This window comes from Dioscorea cayenensis, chromosome 14, assembly GCF_009730915.1.
Source record: "Dioscorea cayenensis subsp. rotundata cultivar TDr96_F1 chromosome 14, TDr96_F1_v2_PseudoChromosome.rev07_lg8_w22 25.fasta, whole genome shotgun sequence".
Classification (NCBI taxonomy): Eukaryota; Viridiplantae; Streptophyta; class Magnoliopsida; order Dioscoreales; family Dioscoreaceae; genus Dioscorea; species Dioscorea cayenensis.
The window spans coordinates 2,872,236-2,894,772 of record NC_052484.1 but is presented as its reverse complement, the minus strand read 5'-3'; the positions used below and the strand labels follow the sequence as shown (position 1 = coordinate 2,894,772).

Below are 22,537 nucleotides of genomic sequence, written 5' to 3'. Positions count from 1 at the left end.
ACCTTTTTTGCATTCCATCCATCCATGAACACCGTTGACTATCTTTTCAGATTCTTCCCACTATGGCAACATGGATATATTTTTGAGTAGTTTAAATTGCCACAAAAGAATTATATATATATATATATATATAATTCGTATTATAGATAAATTAAAAAAAAATATATTATTACCAAATATTATTACCAAAGAGTGTTTGGTCTAGTAGTATTGACCCCACTACTAAAGATAGTATCAAAATAGACAATTATCTCTTTTTCATCAAGGCATGGAAAAACTAAAATAGATCATTAAAGTGGTTCATTAGTATGGCTCTAATTTCTAATGTATCCCCTTTCGTTTCTTATTGTTTGTTAATGTGGTTTGTAGTTGGTGTTTTTTGTTACTTTGAGGATCCCTCACTCTTTCTGTTGTCCTTTTTATTTTTATTCAATAAATACGATGCAACTTTTTTTTTTAAAAAAAAAAAGTCTTATAGAGATTTTTATTATTTAGGGTTCAAAGTGCACCGGATACAATAGTACCAAAAAAAAAATCTTTAGTAATTGGAGCAGGCTTACAATCTAATTCTTATGTCTATCCCTGGCTGCTAGAGAGTGCACACGAGCTTGGTGGTTATGCCTTTGACATGTCTTATCCGCTTTGTTAATATATATATATATATATAACATTTTAGTTTAGTAACACAATTTAGTTCCCGGATTCAGAAACAAAAACCAATTATATTTATTCAATAATTGTTACCACTTTATAAATAGACTAATATGACAGTGTTGCTATCTTGAACTAATATTGTTTAATAAAATTAAAAAAAAAATCAAATTATAATATCAAAATTGTGAAATAAAATTATTATACTTTATTAAATTAGCTAACTATAAAATTCATATTATTATAGTTAGAAAAAAAAAATCATTTTTAGTTCACAAACTCAATTTAGTTTCTGAAATAAAAACGAGGGATATTTATTCATAAACATGGTATTTTATATGATTTATTTCATGCCTTACATGGAGTCATGTCTCCCAAATACATCTATACCTAATATTTTTCAATATATATATATATATATATATTGCCAAAACTATATAATAAAATTATTATACTTGAGAAACCGATGAAAGTTCAGTAGTAACTCATCAATACTATTAACACACTATACATTAAGATTTAATACTTTAGATCTTAGTACTGGTGTATCTTTAACCGTGTTTGTCGTCTTTATAGCGCACAAAAAAACCCCCTCACAATCAAATTGATACTAATTATAATTAATTAATATGAACTTAAATCTAATTATGCTGAACCAAATACCTCTTCATTTGGTGTCCTTTTTTTGTTTTTTATTTTTTATTTTATTTTTTGTATTTTTTTGGGTTGACAATGTTTCATTCAAACAAACACATCATTCTTCAAACAATCACAAACGAAAACAAACATAAAAAAGTTATAACATTTAGAACATGAAAGTCTAGAAACAATGAACATAAATAACACAAGAAGCCATGATTTTCGAGTTTTCGATGGCTCTTCCTTGTGTACTGCATCAGTTCACCATCAGTTTCACACTGCATAAAATAACAAAGTCCATGAAACTAAAGACACAATCGACATCAATAAACCAAGAAGCGATAATTATCGAGTTTTTAATAAGTCTTTCCCGGCAAAAGCTCTAACATGATCGAGGCCGGTCTAGGAATGCAAATTCTGCACAATGAGCGTCGAACAGCTTGCCAGTATCACCAAGGGCAAGAGAGCTAACCTCATCGATGCGCCAAAACCAGTCCTCGTACTTCCACCACCTCATCATACCTTCATCGTCGATCATCCTTTGGCAACAAAGACATGCTTTGCTGGAACAGAAATATAATTTGCGCAAACCCGCCGTATTTTCACGAATGGCAGGATCGATTTCTTTGAACATGACTTTCAATCCACCATCTGATCCACCATTCACAGGTCCTTCGACAAGCATTATTGTATGAGAAATGTTGAGCACTTCCAAACCTCTCATGGATTTCAAGAAATACAACAGAGCTTTCTTGTCAACACGAGAGCAGCGCAAACTCAAGACTTTGAGGTTCGGGAGAAAAGTCGTAACAGCGACCGCTAAGTTCATGTCGAATGCACCGAAGATTTTAAGCTGAGTGAAGTTCTTGCAGTTTATGCTTATTTTCTCCATGAGAGCTGATGGGTCGGCACACCATGGCATTGTCATCGATTCCAAGCCTTGCCAAGTTTCGATTGCCCGGTAAATTGCAGGCTTTGACAGGCGGTTCCAAGCTGGTATAACAATTCGCTTCAGACCTGGGCATCTGTTCAAACATATAGTATCAGAGTCAGTGAACCATGACTAAGTGAGGAACGTTGCTCGTTTTTCGGCTAATGATATCTGACAAATTTATTCAGTTTTAGACCATTCATCCAGTGCAGATGCTAATACGGTCAAAATGAAAATATTTAATCACGAGAAAAATGACTAGTTTTACCAACACTTGTTTACCTTTCGACAATCAAATTCAGGTGTTCATCCTTCATGTATAAGTAGAAGTGAAAAACCAAACACCTGATGTTTCCCTGACTGAGAGAGAATGCCAATTTCAGTACTCGAGTCAGCTTCCGGTCAGAGGGTTCATCAACGAAAACAAATGGTGATGCTCTGGTTGGAATAAAGTTCGATTGCAACAACCCCAAGTCCAAAGTGTCCCAAAGCCAAGCATCAGAACAAGCACGGCGCCACCCACGACAAACTAGAGAAATAGGTAACAATTCAAGCATGTTCAGTTGCTTGAAAATATTGACCAGTAAATCAATGTCCATTCTGTCCCATCCTCTCACTGTTTTCAAGTCGGCCTCCTCCATAGCTACTGCAAAACTGTACCGGTTCAAGTCCTGAAATTGTATGGAAAAAATTTAAAGCAAAGTAATAATACAGTAATTGCTAAGGTTCAAAGATTAAAAAAAAAGAAAAAATAATCAAATAATTGCTTTCTTCTTGTGTAGATCATGTTCAGTGTGTAGATACTCATTACTAGAGTGCTGTCAAAGGTAAAACTGCCAAGACTGATAAAGCAAGAATTGTTCATGTAAACTTTGGTAAAATTAACTACATTGTTGGGACAAAGCTCAATATGAAGTTAAAAGTTAACACTTCTTCTCGGGATCCAAAGTATAGCAAATGCCTAAGAACAGAAAACAATAAGCACTGGTGTTCAATCGAAAATAATATCATTCAGACAATTATATATATATAGAGAGAGAGTTATATGGTGGAATTAATAATAAGCGTTGTGGCATGCCAATCGAAGAAAGAAGCATCACATTTGGCATCAAGAAAACTTCAGTGAGGATTATGCACAAATAGGAGTAACATGTCACAATGAAAGATAAGGACTGAATTTGGCATAAATGTTAATAGTTGGAGTACATGCAGAGTGGTGTAGCCAAATCATCTGTTGCTGAAAAATTTCTGCCAGGAAAGGTCAAAACTTCAATATGACAAAACAAACATCAGTGGCAGAAAGCCGAGAAAACTACTGCAGCACAAGAAAATGCGAGAGAAGAACGCTATGCTTGAGGTCTTACTGAAAATTTTACATTCATGCAAACACCAATGATTTAAAAATCAAATATAAAACTAATAACTCAAACATAACAAGAATATAGATCATGCAGTATGAAATGCCAACCATTTGATGAGGATAATGTATGAGATGTTTCAAGGATATTATGTCACTCCACCATTGTTTTGAGAAACATAATGGACATTAAATTAAAAATGATTGACTAAAACATGCCACAAGGAGCATAGTTACATATTTCTCTCCCTATTTATCATTTTTGGCTGGTTTATATTAATCGAAAAGTAGTACTTATTGTATGGTAGAGGATTAAGATAATCTAAAATGGCTATTCCTAAGATGTTAACAAACATCAGTTTGATTTGCAGGGAATCGAAATACAATGACCAAACAATCAGTTATATTGACATATATCTTTGTTTATCATTTGTTTCTCCCTATATCTATTTATCAATTTTTTTTTAACAGTTACATTAGTTGATGTCTTGTCAATTGAGCAACCAAAATTGAGGACAACTAGAAATGCTGTTCCTAAGATAAAAAAAACCAGTCTAATTTCACAGGTTCAAGAAACACAAAGCCCAATGTTCTAATCAAACTCGAGTTTTATATGGCAAAACATTCTATTTTATAAAGTTTTAGATTTGTAATTATGCTTTAAATATGAAAAACACATAGCAAGTTTAAATTATGGTCCTGTGATGAATCAAAAGAAACAAGCTAAAGTGGAAGATTCATAGAAGCAACTTGATTTAATTTGCAAACTAATTTACTGTTGTACGGTTGTTGAATTTCTAAATCATCCAATTGCTCATGCACACACTTAGAATGGATGATGATGCAAAAAGAATTTAAGCAAGAAAAAGGAAATTGAAGAATCACATATAGATCATACCTCTTTTTTGGCCTTTCAACACATGACAACCTTAGTTCATAACTAAGATTAAATAAACCATCATTCAACCAGACATTCATGCTGTGATAAAGAATGATATTCCAATGAATTACTAAACTACATATGATATGTTAATTTTGCATAATTAAAAAATATGAATGAATTCATATTAAACAAATCAACAACTCATTGCTAATGAATGTCATGTTCAAATGGTAAGTCTGATTGGAAGAGCACAAAAGTCAGTTGTTTTATATTATAATCTATATGGCACAACAAATATGAGAAAACATTAAATTAAACTGATTATTCTAACTGAGATACTAAATCAGAAACAAAACATTAATCATGGCATCTTGATAAATTCAACAATGGCAAAAATCATATAACTGCAAGTACAGGTGTCAAGGTAAATGCCACTTACTCAAATTTTGGATGCTCCAAACACTTTATTTCTGAAAAACTGCAAAAAAATAAAACAACAATTTAAACTTCAACTCATTAGATATCATATTAAAATTCCATTTACTCTAAAAACACATCTTTTTCACAAAGATCATAAGCTTATAAACATCATCAATATTTTAATTACCTTAAGCCTTTGAGGAGAATTCAGTGATCAATACCATCATTAGCAAATGAAAGGGATTTTGATATCTGTCATTCATAATTATGTTTTTTTTAGTAAATCTCATCACTGAAAAATGGCATCCTCTTGTATCTAATTTAGAAAATCAAAGGGTCAACTGAAAATACAGTAACAGTACCAAAATTCAAGAAATATAACTGAGTTAGTTCAGAAAAAAAATTCCAAGAAATTATATACAAAATTTTCAAAGCAACTTTTACACAAATAGCAACACAAACCATGAATTAGAATTTCGATTGATTTGAACCTAAACGAAATACACAATAACAAGTAATCAAAAATTCCTGATTATTTTTTTAATTTAGACAAATTAATTTATTAATTTAGATTATTTTTTTCTTGATTTCGATCCTCATTCATAGAACACATTACTATCCAAAGACTACAACACGCAAATAAAAACAATCCAATAATCAAAATTCTCCAAAATTTTTCCTTCAAATACTATGAATCCCTTTCTTTTGAAATCTACAACAAACATCTAATTATCCATTCTACAGTAATCTCCATCTCACCATTTTTTTTTTAATTTTTTTAACATTAAAAACAATATATACCTGCTCAAATTAAACATTCAGTCAAATGAAAAACATTGAATGCCAACATTGTTCCAACAACTACCCCAAGTGACTCAAAAGTTCATCAGCTCTAAAATATTTCTTCAAACAATAAACTCCATTTCTTTTATGGTACATCAAACACATTATAATCTTTCTCTCATTTCTCTCCATCTCACCAAAGATTTCTAATTCTAGCTACAAAAGTTCTCAAGCCACATCCTTCCATTTCAAAACAATAAACACCAATACCCAATTCAAATTGAACTATTTACTAAAACAACTTCTTCTTCCCCAAATCAACAAATCTCTTTTGCAATTTATAACAAACACATTATATTTGATTACTCAATATTCTCCATTCCGCAAAAAATCCCTAAATTCCATTACACTAATGATTTTCTAACTTCTAACTACAAAACTTCTAAAGTCATGAGCTTCCATACCAAAACTATACACCATAATATTAAAACAATAACTTCTGCCCCAACTCAATGACTTTCAAAAGCTATGAATCAAGCTCTTTTGGAATTCAGAACAAACACAGTGTCTTCAATTCCTCAACCCCCCAACCAAAAAAAAAGAAAACATATAATTCTAGAATTCTTCAAAGTTCTCCCCTAAACTATACTCAAAATTCAACCTTTCACCAAAATATTCTCCATTGCAATCAAAAGAATAACAAAATCTGACAAAAAAACCAAAGGTGTCATACAAAGTATCATTTACAAAATTAAGTATAAAATCAAAGAAACAATAAATTGCAAACCTTTCTCTTTCGCTCCTCAAGTTCAAATGCAGTGTGGCATGAACCGAATAAAAGAGAAAGCATGTATATATACAAAAAAGCTAAAATGGGCAAAACGCCCCAGATGAATTTCACCGGTTGAATTTTGATTGGGCCTCATGATGTGTGAATCTTGTTTTCAGAGCATTGTTTGTATCGTCTCATACGACTTCTAATACGTTACATATTTCGGATGATCTTCACCGTTTGATCTCAACTGCTTGATTTATTTAATAGATATATATATATATATATATATTTTAAAAAAATATTCTTAATCAACTTACTCAAACCGAAACTGATTAAATAATTTTATAATATACATTTTTGAAAAGTTACAGAAATTAAGGGCATGTTCGTTTTGATAATATTTTATTTTTTAATTAAAAATGCTTTTTTGTTTTTATTTTTTATCTAAGTTTTTTAGAATTGCTTTAGAAAACTAAACAAAACACATTTCAATCACCAAATCAACAGATGTTTATTCATTACTATCATAATCAAAGAAATATTTGTTCACATATATTTATGGTTAAACATTTAAATGATTTTTTTTTAATAAAACATGATACTCGCATATATACATATAAGTTGCTAAAACATATATCTAAATATTGTTTTTTTATCATATAATTATATACTTTGTAAATACACATAGAATCTATTAAAATATAGGTTTTGGAATTAATAAGCATAGCTTCCAAATATTTAGCTACCACTTTTCAATCTTAATCAATTTATAATTTAAATATATAATATAGTAAAATATATAATATAGTTATGATAAGATTTACACTAATAAAAAATCTAATGGTTTGCAACATAATAAATAGATAAGAGATATTTGAATATATGTAAATAACCATACTATCACTAAACCTTGAAATTAGATTTGCAAGAGTCTACTACACTTCTCTGAAAAGGGGAAAGGGAAACACAAGATATGTTTTTCTGCAAATTATTTTTAAATTTATAAAAATGGAAAAATGACTAGAATAATGTATACGGTTTTTTATCGCCACAAAAAATAACTAATGTGCCCCAATAAATTTCATATTTAATTATATATTGTAACAAATAGCATATACACACTGAAAAAATCAACAACCGTTTTTATTGTAAGACTGACTTAACCTTTAGCCTTTCTTTTTCTTCCGTGATATATTGATATATGTAGAAAAATAAATTTGAAAATTTGGTTTTGAAGGGTGAAACTTGAGAGTTTTAATTTGAAGTAAGGATAAATTACAAAAACTTATCAAAAACTTAACCATAAACTATGCTAGGTTAGACCTAACAAATTAAAAATTATTTTTAAAAAATTAGAAGCGTCCACATAAAACCTGGTTTCTCCACGAAAAATCACATAGATTTATAATAATATCATAAAAATATTATAAGAACCTTGGTTCTTTAGTAACTGATTCTAAATAGTTGGGACCAACAGGTTGTTATCGTTGAAATATTGATTCTTTATAAATAAAGATCAAGAACCCAATCAATAAATAAACATATGATTAATATGAAAATAATAAAAATAGAACTTTTCAATGCAACAATCTAAAACTGAAAAATAAAATCAAGTAGAAGAGATGCTACCTTCTCATCAATTGTATCGCTAATCATCCTTCTGTAAGGAGAAATCTCAATCATTCCTTTGGTTTGAATCTGAAATAAAATTGGGATTATTTATAACCGTCGAAATAATTGCAATTAAGATAAGCATTAAATTACTATAAATCTACTTCTTAAACACAAATAAATGAGATTTAAAAGATAATACGTAAATGGCAACTATTTCAAAAGTAAACCATAAATACAGGGGCGGAGCCAAAAAAATATTATTAGGGGGGCGAATAAAAAAAAAAGTTAATATTCAATTTTCACACAAACTAATTTTATTCATTGAAGTTGCGCTTTACTCTCTTTCAGACTATTGAAATCATTTCAAATTGAATCAGAACAAAATTAGATGATGAGGTTTCAAATTTAGGGAAACAAGGAATTTCAACTTTAGGGATGGATGATGATTCGCCTTCAATAATTTTTTTTTTCTGGTGAAGTATGCATCAATAGTTAATCTCTTAAACCTATTTCTAATTTGAGCATAAAAAATGAATTTTTTTAATAATACATATAAAAAACTCACATGCATTCAATTACAAATTAAAGTATGAATATAAAATGACAAAATACTTTCTTGTATTTGAACAAATAAAAAAAATTAACACTAAGCAAAAGGTTGGGATGCCCGGATGGTTCAATGGCCTTTAGATTTTAGTTTTTAGTCAAATTTTATAGCAAAAATCAACCATTCTATTGACATCCGAATGACATCTGGATAATCAATACATGATTTATTTTAATTTGTTTAATCAATTTATTTAGATTCTTATTATGAATAATTAAGTTTATCTTTTTTAAAAAAAATATATTTTCCTTATCATTTTAGGATTTTATTGGAGATAACGTAAGTTTTTTTTCTAATTTATATAATTTTTATACAATATAAGGAGGATTTTGTAAAATGTTGGGGAACTCCGCCCTTGAAATACACAAAGTCTTTAACAATATCTATTCCTCGTGATTAAGCATTGCACCAAATTCTTTTGATAAATATCATATGTGACAATAAAAATACATATAAATCATTGATTAAAATCCTTTTGCCATGTGGCATGCATCTATTGGTAGAGGTGTAATACAAAGGATGTAGGTAAGAATTTTCAGTAAGACCATTTTAGAAAAAATATTAAAAAAAATTATCCATAAAAAAAAATTGTAATGCAAATTTGACCCTGTGTTGGGCTACACGGCTAAAAGTCAGCCTCTGATGGCCTTAACCACATCGGTCAAGTTGTTAATATGACCATCATTATACTTTTCAAAGCTAAGCACAGACTAAACATGCCAAATACTTCATATGTCCATTTTAACCATAGATTTTATTTTATTTTTTAAAAAAAGTAAAGAATATAAAACACCTTGATAGGCAAAACTCTGACTACACCTAAGTTACAAAATTGAGTGCTATGAGAAAATTAGGATATAATGTAGACACTAACATAGTATAATATATATATACACAAAGAAATAGGGTAATACATCAAACAAACTTCATAATCAAATTACCTATATGTTGGATTTTTGACAAGTCTTCAAAGAGAAAACAGTATCATTCATTAGCTGATAAGGACATAAGGTCACAGTAATGCCCCGAGGGGCACTCATGAGGAAGCAAAGCCAACATCACCCGTCCTTTCATGGCTTCTTCAAAGTTACTTTGCGAGAATCCTAAACAGAGCATTCAAGGCTACTTTCAAGATTTTTGTATGCCGATAATCTTGCTGGCCAACTATTTTCTTACAAGTGGTTTACTTTAAAATCACTTAAATGGTGCTATAACAGTTCATCCAATTCTCTTCAGTCATGCCATTTGCATCACCAAATTCTTTTTTATGCTCCTTGGAATTACAAAAAAGATTTTGTACAAACCAAAGGGTAAGAAAAAGTCATTTTAACCTAAGTTAAAAGATTTAGGTTTTAAATTGTTGTATAAGTAGTGACTGCATGAACTATATATTAGAGACCATTAAAGAACATAATAGTCCCTCATTGGTTGAGTTTGCAAATATGAGTACATATATAAGTCCAGCCTTTCATCTTATGATCTTAACCTTTAGGGTTGAATTGAGCCTACATAAGATGAGTTTGGTTTGCATTTAACATTATGTCATAGGTTAGATGATTAGTTTGTCTACAACAGGGCTAGTTAAAAATAAACTAGTACACATCAAGTGCATATTAGGATAACTAATAGTTCCACATTTAATAATATAGATAAAGACATAAGTTTGAGTGTCTCATCCACTTAACAAAGGCTACACTAATTGATAACGTTTTCCCGTCATGTTCTTCTGATAAAACATAAGAAAGGAAAATGGTATTTTCCTAATTTTCTTTTCTTTTTTCCCCATCAGTTTCCAAATTCATATATACAAAGATGAGAAGAAAATTTGGAAAAGCATGAAAATAAGAAGCTTAGTAACAAGTCTGAAATTTTTTTGTTTACCTGAACCTTTCCAAGAATAGATGAAATATTCATTATTCTCAGTGAATTTGATAATTGAAGTAGCATGAGATAATCTATTGGTTTCTTGGTACTGTAATAGGTAATGTCCAAACATTCTTCTGCTTTCTCATAATCATCAGCTGAGGCAGCTATTAACTTATATAAAGCAAACACCCCATGTTGCTGCAAGATTTGTGAGTAAATTAATGCTCAGTTCTTATGTCTTGTAATTTTCAGTAAGAGTCTAGTGACTGAAAATTATCATTGAACATCAATGGTTAGTAAGAGTAATTGATGCTTACATCCATATTTTCTTTTGTTGATGAATCTAAATCCTGAAAATCTACAACAGATCCAGTAACTGTAGCACTGTTAATCTGCACAGGCAAAGAAAATAAAAAAAGAAAACTTTCAAATAGCAAAAGAAGTAAATAAATACAGCATAAACTCTAAAGTTCTGAATGTAAAAGAGATAAAAAGAATTAAGAAACGTTCCAAGCTACGATTAAATGAGACTCATGGTTCTGTAGATCAACAGATAGCATTAAGTAGTCCTTTCTTCAATTCTGAATCAATGCGTCAGTAAAAATTTTTCATGTGGGAGAGATAAAATGGGCAAATTCAACCAGAAAAATTTTGATATCTTAGGTTTTCATCTCTTTCAGCTCCAGAAGTTAAACACAAAAACAAGAAGACATGTCATACAATCAATTACAAATGGTTCTTTGATAACAAGAAAAGATCTCTTTTGCCGATCCTTACAAGAAAATGAAACATATGCATCAAAAGGCAAGTTACAAACAGAAGCAGAGTCCAACAAGATGAAAAGATACTGAAAATGGCATGAATTGGAGAGAACATGAACTAGGTTATACATACTAGAAATACACAAAGATAATTCCCATTTCACTGAAGAAACATTTCACAAGCATACTAAATGATAAAATTAAGAAAAATCAGTAAATGACTTTCAACAACATTCATGCCCTAAAATGGTGATATAGATCAATTACCAAGATATCAAGCTTCCCAAACCAATTATTGATGAAATCAACCAAGGAAGCAATAGTAACAGTGTCAGCCAAACCCTATTGATGGAAAACCACATCAGAGAACCCAGAATCTTTGAACTTTCTCAACTGCTTCAGTGCCCCTTTTCTCATCCCTAGCAGTTGATAACACTATGACTCCATTGCTTGTTTTTCAGCAACTTCACAATTTCTAACCTAATTCCTTTGATTGCCCAATCACTGCAGCAATTCTGCAAACATCAAAAGGAAATAAAGAAGACAAATGTTAAAAATGATTGAGAAATTTCAGTACCTTTGTGTGTGTTTCCTCCACATTTTGCGGTTCTGGTGGATGCACTTTGTCTGAAAACATTGCTGTGCTTGAAATGACTTTTATTTGGAAGAACCCTTTTGGGGTTTAGTTTTCTGAACAATCCCTCAAATATTTTCATCTTACAAAAACATCCTTATTATTAAAATGTTTATATATATATATTTAAGAAACAATATTATTTGAATTTTTTTTTTTAAGAGAAGAGCACCATCAAAATTTGAAATTGGCAATAAAAACAAACAATTTATAACATTGTCAAACGACCCTTAAAAAACTCAGTTTCATGCTCAAAATTTTTTATCTTTCTATGGCATCGTTATTATAAAAATATTTTATTTTACTACTTTCATATTAGAAAGTTGCTAATTTTTTTTTCTTGCTAAGTGAGACGTTGAATCAAATTGTTGTCACAACATGTGGGTCATTTACATCAAAAGAAAATTATTTTTAATTTCCCTCAAAACCTTTTAGTTTCACAATTAAATCATTATTTTCTTTTAAGTTTTAACAATTTAGACAAATCATCCCATACGCTATAGACGGATCTAGATAGATGGTTGTGGGGGTACTTGGACCCCACTTTTTTAAAAAAAATATATATATATATATATATATATATATATATATATATATATATTAAACACATCTTTTTAATAATGTGGACCCATAAATTTTTTAAAAAAACAAGTCTTTTAATAAACTACACACCTCATGGACTGAAATTAAAAAGATTATTTGTTAGCATTAACAATAATATAATTATAAAATTTTTAAACATATCTTAAAAATTCATAAAAATAGTTATAAAAAATTTTATTTTGTTGTTTCAGTATTGTATAACAAAAAAATTATTCATTTATATTTATAGTGTAAATTTATACTATATATATATATATGGACCCCATTATATAAAATATCTAAATCCACCATTGACAAATATATACACTTATATTAATACCTTTTAATTATGCATTGGAGAGGCAGTGAATCGACCTCTTGTATGGGAGTTAAGCGCCTTCTACTAAGCTATTGTCGGTGGCAATCCCCAAAAGTTTTTTATATGTAATTCTAAGAAATAATATTATTTTGAAGATTATTTGTTAGGTTAAAGTCATGCTAGGTCCTTGAAAATCTTTTATTTTCCTAAACAATCACTTAATTTTTTTTATTCTTTTTCTAAAACATCCTTAAAATTAAACTATTTTATTTTCATATCTAAGAAATGATATTATTTGGGAGATTTTTTTTGGAGTAAAGTCACACGTTAGATCTTTGAAAAAACTTTTTCAATTTCGTGAATGATCCTCCAAACGTTTTCATAGTCTTAAATCATCCTTGTTATAAATTTTTTTATGTTATTATTCAAAAGAGTAATATTATTTGAGAGTTTTTTTTATAGAATAAAGTCACACCAGGAAAATTTTTAGTTTCATGAACAATTCCTCAATTTTTTTTATTTTTAATTTTGAGAAATGATATTATATGGGAGTTTCTTTGTTAAGGTAAATTCACTCCAAATTCTTGAAACTTTGGAGCCGAAGTTAACTAAAAAAAATTTATTAAACTATCAATTGAAAGTAATGGAAGGCAATGTCATATACTAATATAACCAAAATAATCTTTGGGGTTCTTCAATAAATATTATATAATAATAATAATAATAATAATAATAATAATAATAAAACTGGTGGTAGTGTGTCAATAACTATTGGATGCCGATTGCCGAGGACATCAAATTATTTGTCACTGATCACTGATCATCAGTAATGGGGGATAACCGGTGGTGGATTGTTGGTGGCCAGTATTAGAGGGTCACTAGTTGCCAACTTCCAATGGGCACTGGTAGATGGTTGTTGTCGCTTGTGGTGATGAGTCACTAGTTACTAGTGGTCGATGAAAATTGTTCTTTATTTTCTAAAAAATAATATTATCTAAGAGATTTATTTTAGAGTAAAGCCACACCATATCCAATAAAAATTTTCAATCTTTCTAAAACATCCTTAATATTAAAATTTTATTTTTAATTCTAAAAGAGGGTCAAAAGACAAATTTAAACACACCGAGGCAACTAGTGTTTGAGTATCTAGGATGGCCCATGGCTTCTATTCATTGTGGGCTAGCCCTCCAATAGATTAGAGATTAAAAAATAATAATTAAAAATTATAAAATTATAAATTATAAATAAATATTTAAATGTAAATTATTCTCAATTTAATTAAAATTTTGAGTTTAACCACCGTAATTTACTCAAAGGTTGAGTGTTTGATCCTGTGATAAGTCTAATATGAATTTAAATCAAATTCAGACATATGCCACCACATGATTTTTCATTTGTTCATTCTTTTTAATAAAAAATTATTTATCCACATTTATTAAAAAAAAACATTCATTCACATGTTCTCAATTAAATATATATATAAAAAAAAAGGCTCGCATTGTATGAACTCTATTAACTAGCCCTCACTAACCACATGTTTTACATCTCTCTTAAACATGACAAATTTAAAACAAAGAACATAAATTACCAATGATTATTCTAAAGAGCATATGTGTAGAAGCATTTAAAAAGCATTGGAGCACCCACATTTAACATTAAAAAAACATCCATGCTGGTTTTATCTTGAAGCAACTCTCAGGAACAAATAGAGCATAAAGAATAAGGGGAGACACCAACATATAATTTTTTACCAAAAAAAAAATGAAACATTTACCATCCGCATGTTGATCATTACAAAAAAATCAAGCATATAAAATAAAAAAGGGGAAATTTTGATAAAATACCGTATGATTTGTCTTTTTGTCAATTCGGGACTTGTGGTTAGACTTGTAACACTTTAGTACAATCGAAGTATAAACTATTTGTCAAAATGTGCCAAAACACTTAATTCTGTTAATTCTTGTTGATGTGAGTAAAAATGGTCTTGAATTTATATTTTTGCCCCTATTTATATTACTAAATAATGTACTAATAAGAACCATTCATGTTTATTTGTATAGTATTTAAAAACCATTCAAGTTATAATTAGAGGTAGACTTAAATAGATATTTTAGTAATGTAAACAAGGGCAAAATAATAAATTCAAGTTTAAATCAACGGAGTTAAGCATTTTGGAATTTTTTTGCAAATAGTTTATATTACATGGTACTAAAACACAATAGTACATGCATTTGTCAGTAAAAAGCTCATTCAAAATAAAAGAGCAACCAGACTACATTTTTGTATCTAGTATGACAAATTTTTCATATATTTTTTAGGTCACTTCAACTGTCTAAACAAATTCATGAAGAAAGCAACTTAAGTCTCTCAAAATTCTGTGCATGTGCATGTCTATATCAAACAATGAATTCTCAGCCCATGTTATTAGTAGTTAATACATTTAAAAAAGAGATATATTTATTAAATGCAAATGTCAAAGAGATAACCATGGTCCATGTGAAGATGGTTCACATGAGCATACTTACAATAGATCTTCCATATTCATACAACACTGAGACTCTTGATTATATAGACTTGTGTTTCACTAAACATAGAGTATTACTTAATAATAATATTATCCAATATACAAAACATTCTAAATAATAATCTGTTAAACATAAATATCATTTCCAAGTAATAATAACACCAAATATAATTTAAAGTCTGTCAATATACTAGGATAGAAATTATATTTTGATCCTAACATATACTTTCTTAATATAACATATTTCAACAACACTAATGTAACAATTTTTTCAATAAGTTGATACTGATGTATGATCATAGTAAAACCCTGAAGGGCCGCCATCAGGAAGCAAAGCCAACGTCACCGGACCTTTTGCACCTTCCTCAATAGTTTCAGTCCCGGTATTATAAGTTATATCAGTTTTCACAAAGCCAGGATGTACACAGTTGATACAGAATTTGGGATACTTCTTTGCGAGAATTCTCGTAAGTGCATTCAAAGCTACTTTTGAAATTCTGTATGCAGATACTAGTGTTGGCCAGCCATGTTCCTCCAAGTTCTTTGCTTTGAAATCACTTAAAAAGTGTTGCAACAGTTCATCTAATTTCTCTTCACTCAAGCCTTCTGCATCACTGAATTCTCTTCTGATGCTCTCACCAGGAATATGCTGAAAGATATAATGAATCCAGAGGAATATAATGTATCTACATTATATTAAACAATGCATAGTTTATGATATATATATATATATTCACAATAGTTTTATTATAATTCATTCTAAAAGATAAGAGGATTAAACAAAGAAGAAAAGCAATTCAAAATATTCAGAAAAGATAAATCCTCAAACTGAACTAAGCATTGAACAGTTAAAAGAAAATTTGAACATAATGCTTTTCAAATCATGTTCATAAAAATCTTGTTTTCTTCATCATCAAATAGAACACAAGAAAATGGTTTCTCCTCATCTTTTCTTTTCATTAATCAGTTCCCATATCCATAGTGCAAAAAGATGAGAAGAAAGAAAACTTGAAAAAAATCAAAATTTTTGTTTTCATCACCTGAAGCTCTCCAGCAGCAGAGGTAACATTCACAATTCTAGGTGAATTTGATAATTGAAGAAGTGGCATGAAAGCATCTATTACTTTCTTGGTGCCATAATAGTTAATGTTCAAACATTCCTCTGCCTTCTCGAAATCCTGTTCAGCTGCCTCTAATAGCTTCAAGAAAATCGGCAACCCACCTTGCTACAAGACTTGTTAAGTAAATTAGTCCTCAGTTCGGATAAATTGCAAGTTTCATTAACAACTTAGTGATTGAAAATCAAGAAACCATATCCATTGCTAGTAAAAGTAAATGATGCTTACCTCGATGCTTTCTTTTGTTGATGAATCTAAATACTGAAGGTCTACAAGGATTCCAAGAACTGCAGCATTGTTAACCTTCACAAGGATAGGAAGTCAAAAAAGAATTCTTTCATTTCCAACAGTAAAATAAGCAAATAAATGCAGAATGAAGCTAACTCTCTGTGTTTGTTGCTCTATATTGAAAAGAAAAACAAAATTGATCTAAGATATGTTCCAAGCTGCAACTTAAGTGATATGTAATGAAAGGGATAAACACTGGATGTTTCATTAATGTCACTCATACTTCCAAAAAATCACTAGGTGGCATCAAGCACTCATATTTGTTAATATAGGGACCCACCACCCTAACTTCTTCATAACCCGAGTTACAGGAAAGGTTTGGTAAAGGTATATAAGACTAGAGGGATTGATTCCCACAGGCGATGTGGGACTATAGTCCTGAGCCACTGCGTCCCTAACAATATCTTCATTTCCCAATCAACACATCAGTTCAACAGTTGTGCATGTAAGGGATAACTAGAGACAGATCTACAACTCAATCAAATTCAATATTAAACAATTTAATAGCATATACTTTCATCTCATTCAGCTCCAGAAGTTTAACACAAAAATAAACGGTGACAAAACAGTGTTAATTATGTGTGGTTCTATGATAATAATAAATTACTCTGTGCCAAAAGTTACTGAAAAAGGGATGAATGCGGAAAAAGGTACTGAAAAAAGGAAGAATTGGATTGGATATGAACAAAATGATCACCACAAGGAGCAAAACTCTGATTATACATAATGCTAGAAATCTGCAAAGTACTAATATAGCATAAAAAACAGATACATATAGCTAGTTCCTTTTCTTTTCTTGCTGAAGAAAGTACTCCCCCCACATCATAGACAATAAAATGCAGTAGCATCAGTGAATGAATTTTAATAACATTCATGCCATAAAATTGTGATTTAGATCAATTACCAAGATATCAAGCTTCCCAAATTCAGTTTTGATGAAGTCAGCCAAAGAGGTGATGCTAGCAGTGTCAGACACATCCAACTGATGAAAAACCACATCAGAGAAGCCAGAATCTTTGAGCTTCTCAACAGCTTCATTGCCTCTCGTCTCATCCCTAGCAGTCAACAACACTATGATTCCATTGCTTGCAAGCTGCTTCACAATCTCCAACCCAATCCCTTTGTTTGCACCAGTCACTACAGCAATCCTTCAAACACCAAAAGGAATCAAACAAGACAAGATTTAAAAGCTTTCTATTTTTTTATCAAAATCTTTAAAAATTATTGACAAATTCCAGTGCCTTTTTGATGCTTCCCCCTCCATGTTTGTGATTCTAATGAATACTCTTTGTATGAAATAAAAAGATAAGCTTGAGATGACCTTTTATCTGAATAGAAAAGATATTGGGTTTTGCTTTCAAAGATAAAACTACTTAAAATTCCTTAAGAAAATGTGCACTTATTACTGAAAGGTCCCAATGACTTTTGGCACTTGGGTCACTCTTTTGCAAAGAGGATGGTAAACTCACTGTTCTTAGTTTTATCTCTATAATTTTGCAATGCTTTATAATATTATTAAACATAGACCCATCAAACAAATCAAAATATCAAACTTAATCCAATCAAGATTTGATGCCATATGACATCATCTCTTTCAGCACCAGAATTTAAACACAAAAATCAAGAGAAGCCAACAAGCAAAAGATATTTTTTTTGACAAAATAACATCTACCATCTACTTGCCATTCATTACAATAAAAATCTAGCACATGAAACAAAGTACAAGTTGCTATCAAAAGCAGAATCCCACAAGAAAAAAAGACAATGAAAATGACAATAACTGGATTGAACTAAAATACCAAAATCTTAGTCATACATACAAGGTGAATTATACAAATATATAAGCAAGAGGTGTTCATTATTCACAATTAGGTTTGGACCGATAAGGATGAAACTTAAACTTAAACTGAACTAATCAGGTTAGAGTTTTGTCAATCCAAACAAAATTGGATTACAAACACAAGCAGAAGTTGTTGTCTGGAATACAAAACTGATATTACTGAGATGGAAATTATATTTTGATCCTAACATAGACTTTCTTAATATAACAGACTTCAACAGAATTAACATAACAATTTATTCAAAAGTTGATACCGATGTATGATCATAGTAATACCCTGAAGGACCACCATCAGGCAACAAAGCCAACATCACCGGACCTTTTGCACCTTCCTCAACAGTTTCGGTCCTGGTATTAAAATTTATTTCGGCTATCACATAACCAGGATGTACACAGTTGATGCAGAATTTGGGATATTTCTTTGTGAGAATTCTCCTAAGTGCAATTAAAGCTACTTTTGAGATTATGCATGCTAATGATCTTGTTGGCAGCCATTTTCCTCCTAGTTCTTGGCTTTGAAATCACTTAGAATTTTTTGCAACAGTTCATTCAATTTATCTTCACTCAAGCCATCTGCATGGCCGAATTCTTTTCTGATGTTCTCACTAGGAATACACTGAAAGATATAATAAATCCAAAGGTGGTCAATATTTTTATTAGATATGGAAGAATGTCACGTAATGTTATCTACATTATATTAAACAAAGCACAGTTTATGTTCTATTTTCACAATAGTTTTATAATAAATCATCCCAAGAAAAGCCATTCAAAATGTTCAGAAAAGATAAATCCTCAAACTGAACTAAGCATTGAACAGTTAAAAAATGATCATAATGCTTTTCAAATCATGTTCTCAAAAATCTAATTTTCTTCATCATCAAATAGAACACAGGAAAATGGTTTCTCCTCATCTTTTCTGTTCTTTAATCAGTTCCCAAATCCAAAATGCAAAAAGACAAGAAGAAAGAAAGCTTGGAAAAATATTAAAATACAAAAAATAGTAGCAAATAAAAGAAAATCAAAATTTTTGTTTGCATCACCTGAAGCTTTCCACCAGCAGATGAAACATTCACAATTCTTGGCGAATGTGATAATTGAAGAAGTCGCAGAGAGCATCTATTATGTTCTTGGTGCCATAATAGTTATTGTTCAAACATTCGTCTGCCCTCTCGTAATCCTCTATAGCTGCAACTAGTTAAAGAGTCCAACAAAAACATCACCACATTTCACTTAAGGACAACAACTACATTAGGAAATTATCTTCCCCACTACATCAACTTTTCCTAGTTTTAAAGCTGACCACTAACTAGTTAACAAGTCTGACAAAAATATCACCACATTTCATAGGAAACCAAAATCAAATTGCCACTATATACATATAATCTAAGCGACAACAAGTTCATTCGTAAGTTGATACTGATGTAAAATCATGGTAAAGAACTGTAGGTTCACCATCAGAAAGCAAAACCATCATTAGCAGACCATTTTGTTGCTTCTTCAATAGATCTAATCCCAGTATTACAATTTATAGTGATTTTTTGCAAACACAAGATAAACACAATTAAAATAGAAGGCAAAATACTTATTTGTGAGAATCCTCATATGCACAATAAGAGCTACTTAATTTTTAGATTCGATACGTGAAAAATGTTGTTGGCAGGCCATTTTCTTCCAAGTTCTTTGCTTAGGAATCACTTAAATATTGTTGCAACAATTCATCCAATTTCTCTTCAGTCAAACCATCGATATTGCTGAATTCTATTTTGATGCTTTCGCGATGCTTTCACTTGGAATAGTCTGAAAGACATATTATAATTCAGCTCAAAGAGCCAAAGAAACAAAGAAAGAAGAAAATGCATTAGACAATTTTGGAAAACAATTGAAGTATAAAATAATTTTACAAAAGAAGCATTGATATACAATAGGTCAAAATTCAATAATACCAACACTTGCTTAATGTCTGCCAATTGATTTTCAGTAGTCAAATGAGGAGTAGAAATCAACTTCTGTATGCTTAGTTCGTTCATAAAAGGCTGGATTATTTGCAAGAAAGGCAGTTGCTTTCTTATCACAATACATAGGAATAGGCCTCTTAACTTGTACTCCAAGGTCCATAAGTAAAGATTCCACCCATAAAAATTCACAAGCAGTTTGAGCCATAGCTCTGTATTCTAATTCAGGACTAGAGCAAGAAACCACATTTTGCTTTTTACTTTGCCAAGTGACTAGGTTCCCACCAACAAAGACATAGTAATCAGTAGTAGACCTCATATCTTCTGGAGAACCGATATAATCTGAATATCAGAAACCATGAATTTGAGCATGCCCATTATTTCGAAAAACAAGTCCTTTTTCTTGGAGATGACTTGAGATATCTCAAAATATGACACAGAGCTTCCCAATGACAAAAAAAGAAATATCTGGCCAGGTTATTGTCAAGTAAAGAAGTTTTTCACCCAAGGCTCTATATCGTCGAGTATCTTGGAAGGGTGCACTGTATGGATCATCAAGGCACGCCTTTGGATTCATGGGAATAGAGGAAGGCTTACAGCCAAACATTCCAGATCCATAACATATCTTCTTTGAGGAAGTATAACCCCATCAAGTATATGGGTAACCTCAATGCCAAGAAAATAATTAAGCCCGCCTAAGTCTTTTGTCACAAACTAGGACTCCAGAAATTTCTTGGTGTATGCTATTCCTGATTTGTCACTGCCAGTTAAGAGTAAATCATCTACATATACAATAAGAGACACAGATCCAGAGCTCCTATGCATAACAAATACCAAGTGATCAACAGAAGATTTGCAAAAAACATAGCTTTAAATAGCTAAACTAAACTTATCAAACCATGCACGAGGACTTAAGACCATAAATTGCTTTCCTCAATCTGCATACTTTGTGGCTATTCTCCCCTTCAGTGACAAATCCAAGAGGTTGTTGGATGTATACCTCCTCAGTAAGATTGCCATATAAGAAAGGCATTTTTAATATCAAGTTGATGAAGTAGCCACCCAGAGTTAACAACAACAGAGATCAAAATCTGTACTGAATTAAGACTGGAAACCGGATTTAGAGTTTCAAAATAATCAACTCCAGTAGCCACAATCAACGCTTTAAAACACTCAACAGATTCATCCGATAAGTATTTGATAGTGAATAGTAAATAGTAAATACCCAGTGGCAACCAACAACCTCTGCAGCCGGAGGAGCATCAATTAGCAGACATCTCTTCCTGCATAGCAGACTTCCAAGCAGGAGACTCTAAAGCCTCCACATGAGACTGAGGAACAGGGATACTATCTAGATAAAGAGCAACATGTTGTGCTGAAGAACTTGAATGAAATAAGGACATATAATCAGATAAAGGATATCAAGTAGAGGGATGTGTTTGGCAAACAGGTTTTCAGATTGCAATAGGAAGGTTAAGATCATAATTACCTGACTCATTAAGGGATTCATGGCCAGAATCTCCATCAGATGAAAGCATTGTAGCAGGTGCTTCAGGACTTAGGATAGTGGTATGGGGCTCAGAGGTAGTTAATGGGGATGGATGATATTGAGGTGATGGAGGTAGGGGTGTAGAAATCAACTGAGGTCATGAAGATGATGTAGATGGAAGGGGTGTCAAAGGCAGGGTCAGGAAAGGAAGAGATGGGTAAGAGAATATATATCCTCAATTGAATTTTGTTGAATATATATATATATATATATATATATATATATATATATATATTCCAGCATTAGAATATTAAGCAACATTCTTGAAAATGGGTACATCAGCACTTACATAGTAATGCTTGGAAGGAGGATGATAGCAGCACTGATAGCCTTTTTTAGGTCTGAGAATATCTAAGAAAAATACATTTGATAGATCAAGGAGACAATTTATCACTAGTAAATAAGTGGACAAAATAAACACATTTAAAAACTTGATGTATGAGA

General features: G+C 30.8%; 2 protein-coding genes across 14 annotated transcripts; both read right to left on the bottom strand.

Moving 5' to 3' along the window:
* Positions 1 to 1,435: 1,435 nt before the first annotated feature.
* Positions 1,436 to 11,864, bottom strand: LOC120275661 (F-box/LRR-repeat protein At3g48880-like). Of its 5 annotated transcripts, none has more exons than XM_039282310.1 (9): positions 11,555 to 11,857; positions 10,844 to 10,918; positions 10,542 to 10,724; positions 9,602 to 9,763; positions 8,069 to 8,137; positions 5,069 to 5,133; positions 4,901 to 4,939; positions 2,504 to 2,892; positions 1,436 to 2,315 (listed from the first exon to the last, which is right to left on the bottom strand). In XM_039282310.1, the coding sequence occupies exons 8-9, from the start codon at positions 2,860 to 2,862 to the stop codon at positions 1,673 to 1,675; spliced, it is 1,002 nt and encodes a 333-aa protein (XP_039138244.1). In that variant the 5' UTR covers positions 2,863 to 2,892; positions 4,901 to 4,939; positions 5,069 to 5,133; positions 8,069 to 8,137; positions 9,602 to 9,763; positions 10,542 to 10,724; positions 10,844 to 10,918; positions 11,555 to 11,857; the 3' UTR covers positions 1,436 to 1,672. The 5 variants fall into 5 exon arrangements, 4 of the variants coding, with proteins under 4 accessions (XP_039138244.1, XP_039138245.1, XP_039138243.1 ...); XM_039282311.1 differs by lacking the exon at positions 9,602 to 9,763 and adding an exon at positions 4,477 to 4,557; XM_039282309.1 differs by lacking the exon at positions 9,602 to 9,763.
* A 3,601-nt stretch (positions 11,865 to 15,465) lies between these two features.
* LOC120275662 (salutaridine reductase-like) lies at positions 15,466 to 22,254 on the bottom strand. 9 transcript variants are annotated; one of them, XM_039282315.1, is made up of 8 exons: positions 22,034 to 22,254; positions 20,536 to 21,927; positions 19,633 to 20,389; positions 18,869 to 18,940; positions 17,657 to 17,900; positions 16,693 to 16,767; positions 16,387 to 16,572; positions 15,466 to 15,995 (listed from the first exon to the last, which is right to left on the bottom strand). In XM_039282315.1, exons 3-8 carry the CDS (start codon positions 19,659 to 19,661, stop codon positions 15,618 to 15,620), a joined length of 984 nt encoding a protein of 327 aa, XP_039138249.1. In that variant the 5' UTR covers positions 19,662 to 20,389; positions 20,536 to 21,927; positions 22,034 to 22,254; the 3' UTR covers positions 15,466 to 15,617. The 9 variants fall into 9 exon arrangements, with proteins under 9 accessions (XP_039138249.1, XP_039138252.1, XP_039138254.1 ...); XM_039282318.1 differs by having other exon boundaries at positions 21,770 to 21,927; XM_039282320.1 differs by having other exon boundaries at positions 18,869 to 19,208; positions 19,633 to 21,927.
* Between the last annotated feature and the right edge of the window lie 283 nt (positions 22,255 to 22,537).

Coding starts and splice junctions, on each gene's coding strand:
- LOC120275661 (XM_039282310.1), bottom strand. CDS start 2,862: ATGGAGGAGGCCGACTTGAAAACAGTGAGAGGATGGGACAGAATGGAC. Junction 2,316..2,503: donor CTGAATTTGATTGTCGAAAG/GTAAACAAGTGT, acceptor ATGTTTGAACAG/ATGCCCAGGTCTGAAGCGAA.
- LOC120275662 (XM_039282314.1), bottom strand. CDS start 19,661: ATGTTTCATCTGCTGGTGGAAAGCTTCAG. Junction 16,573..16,692: donor CAACAAAAGAAAGCATCGAG/GTAAGCATCATT, acceptor CAAGTCTTGTAG/CAAGGTGGGTTGCCGATTTT. Junction 15,996..16,386: donor CTGCTGCTGGAGAGCTTCAG/GTGATGAAAACA, acceptor TATATCTTTCAG/CATATTCCTGGTGAGAGCAT.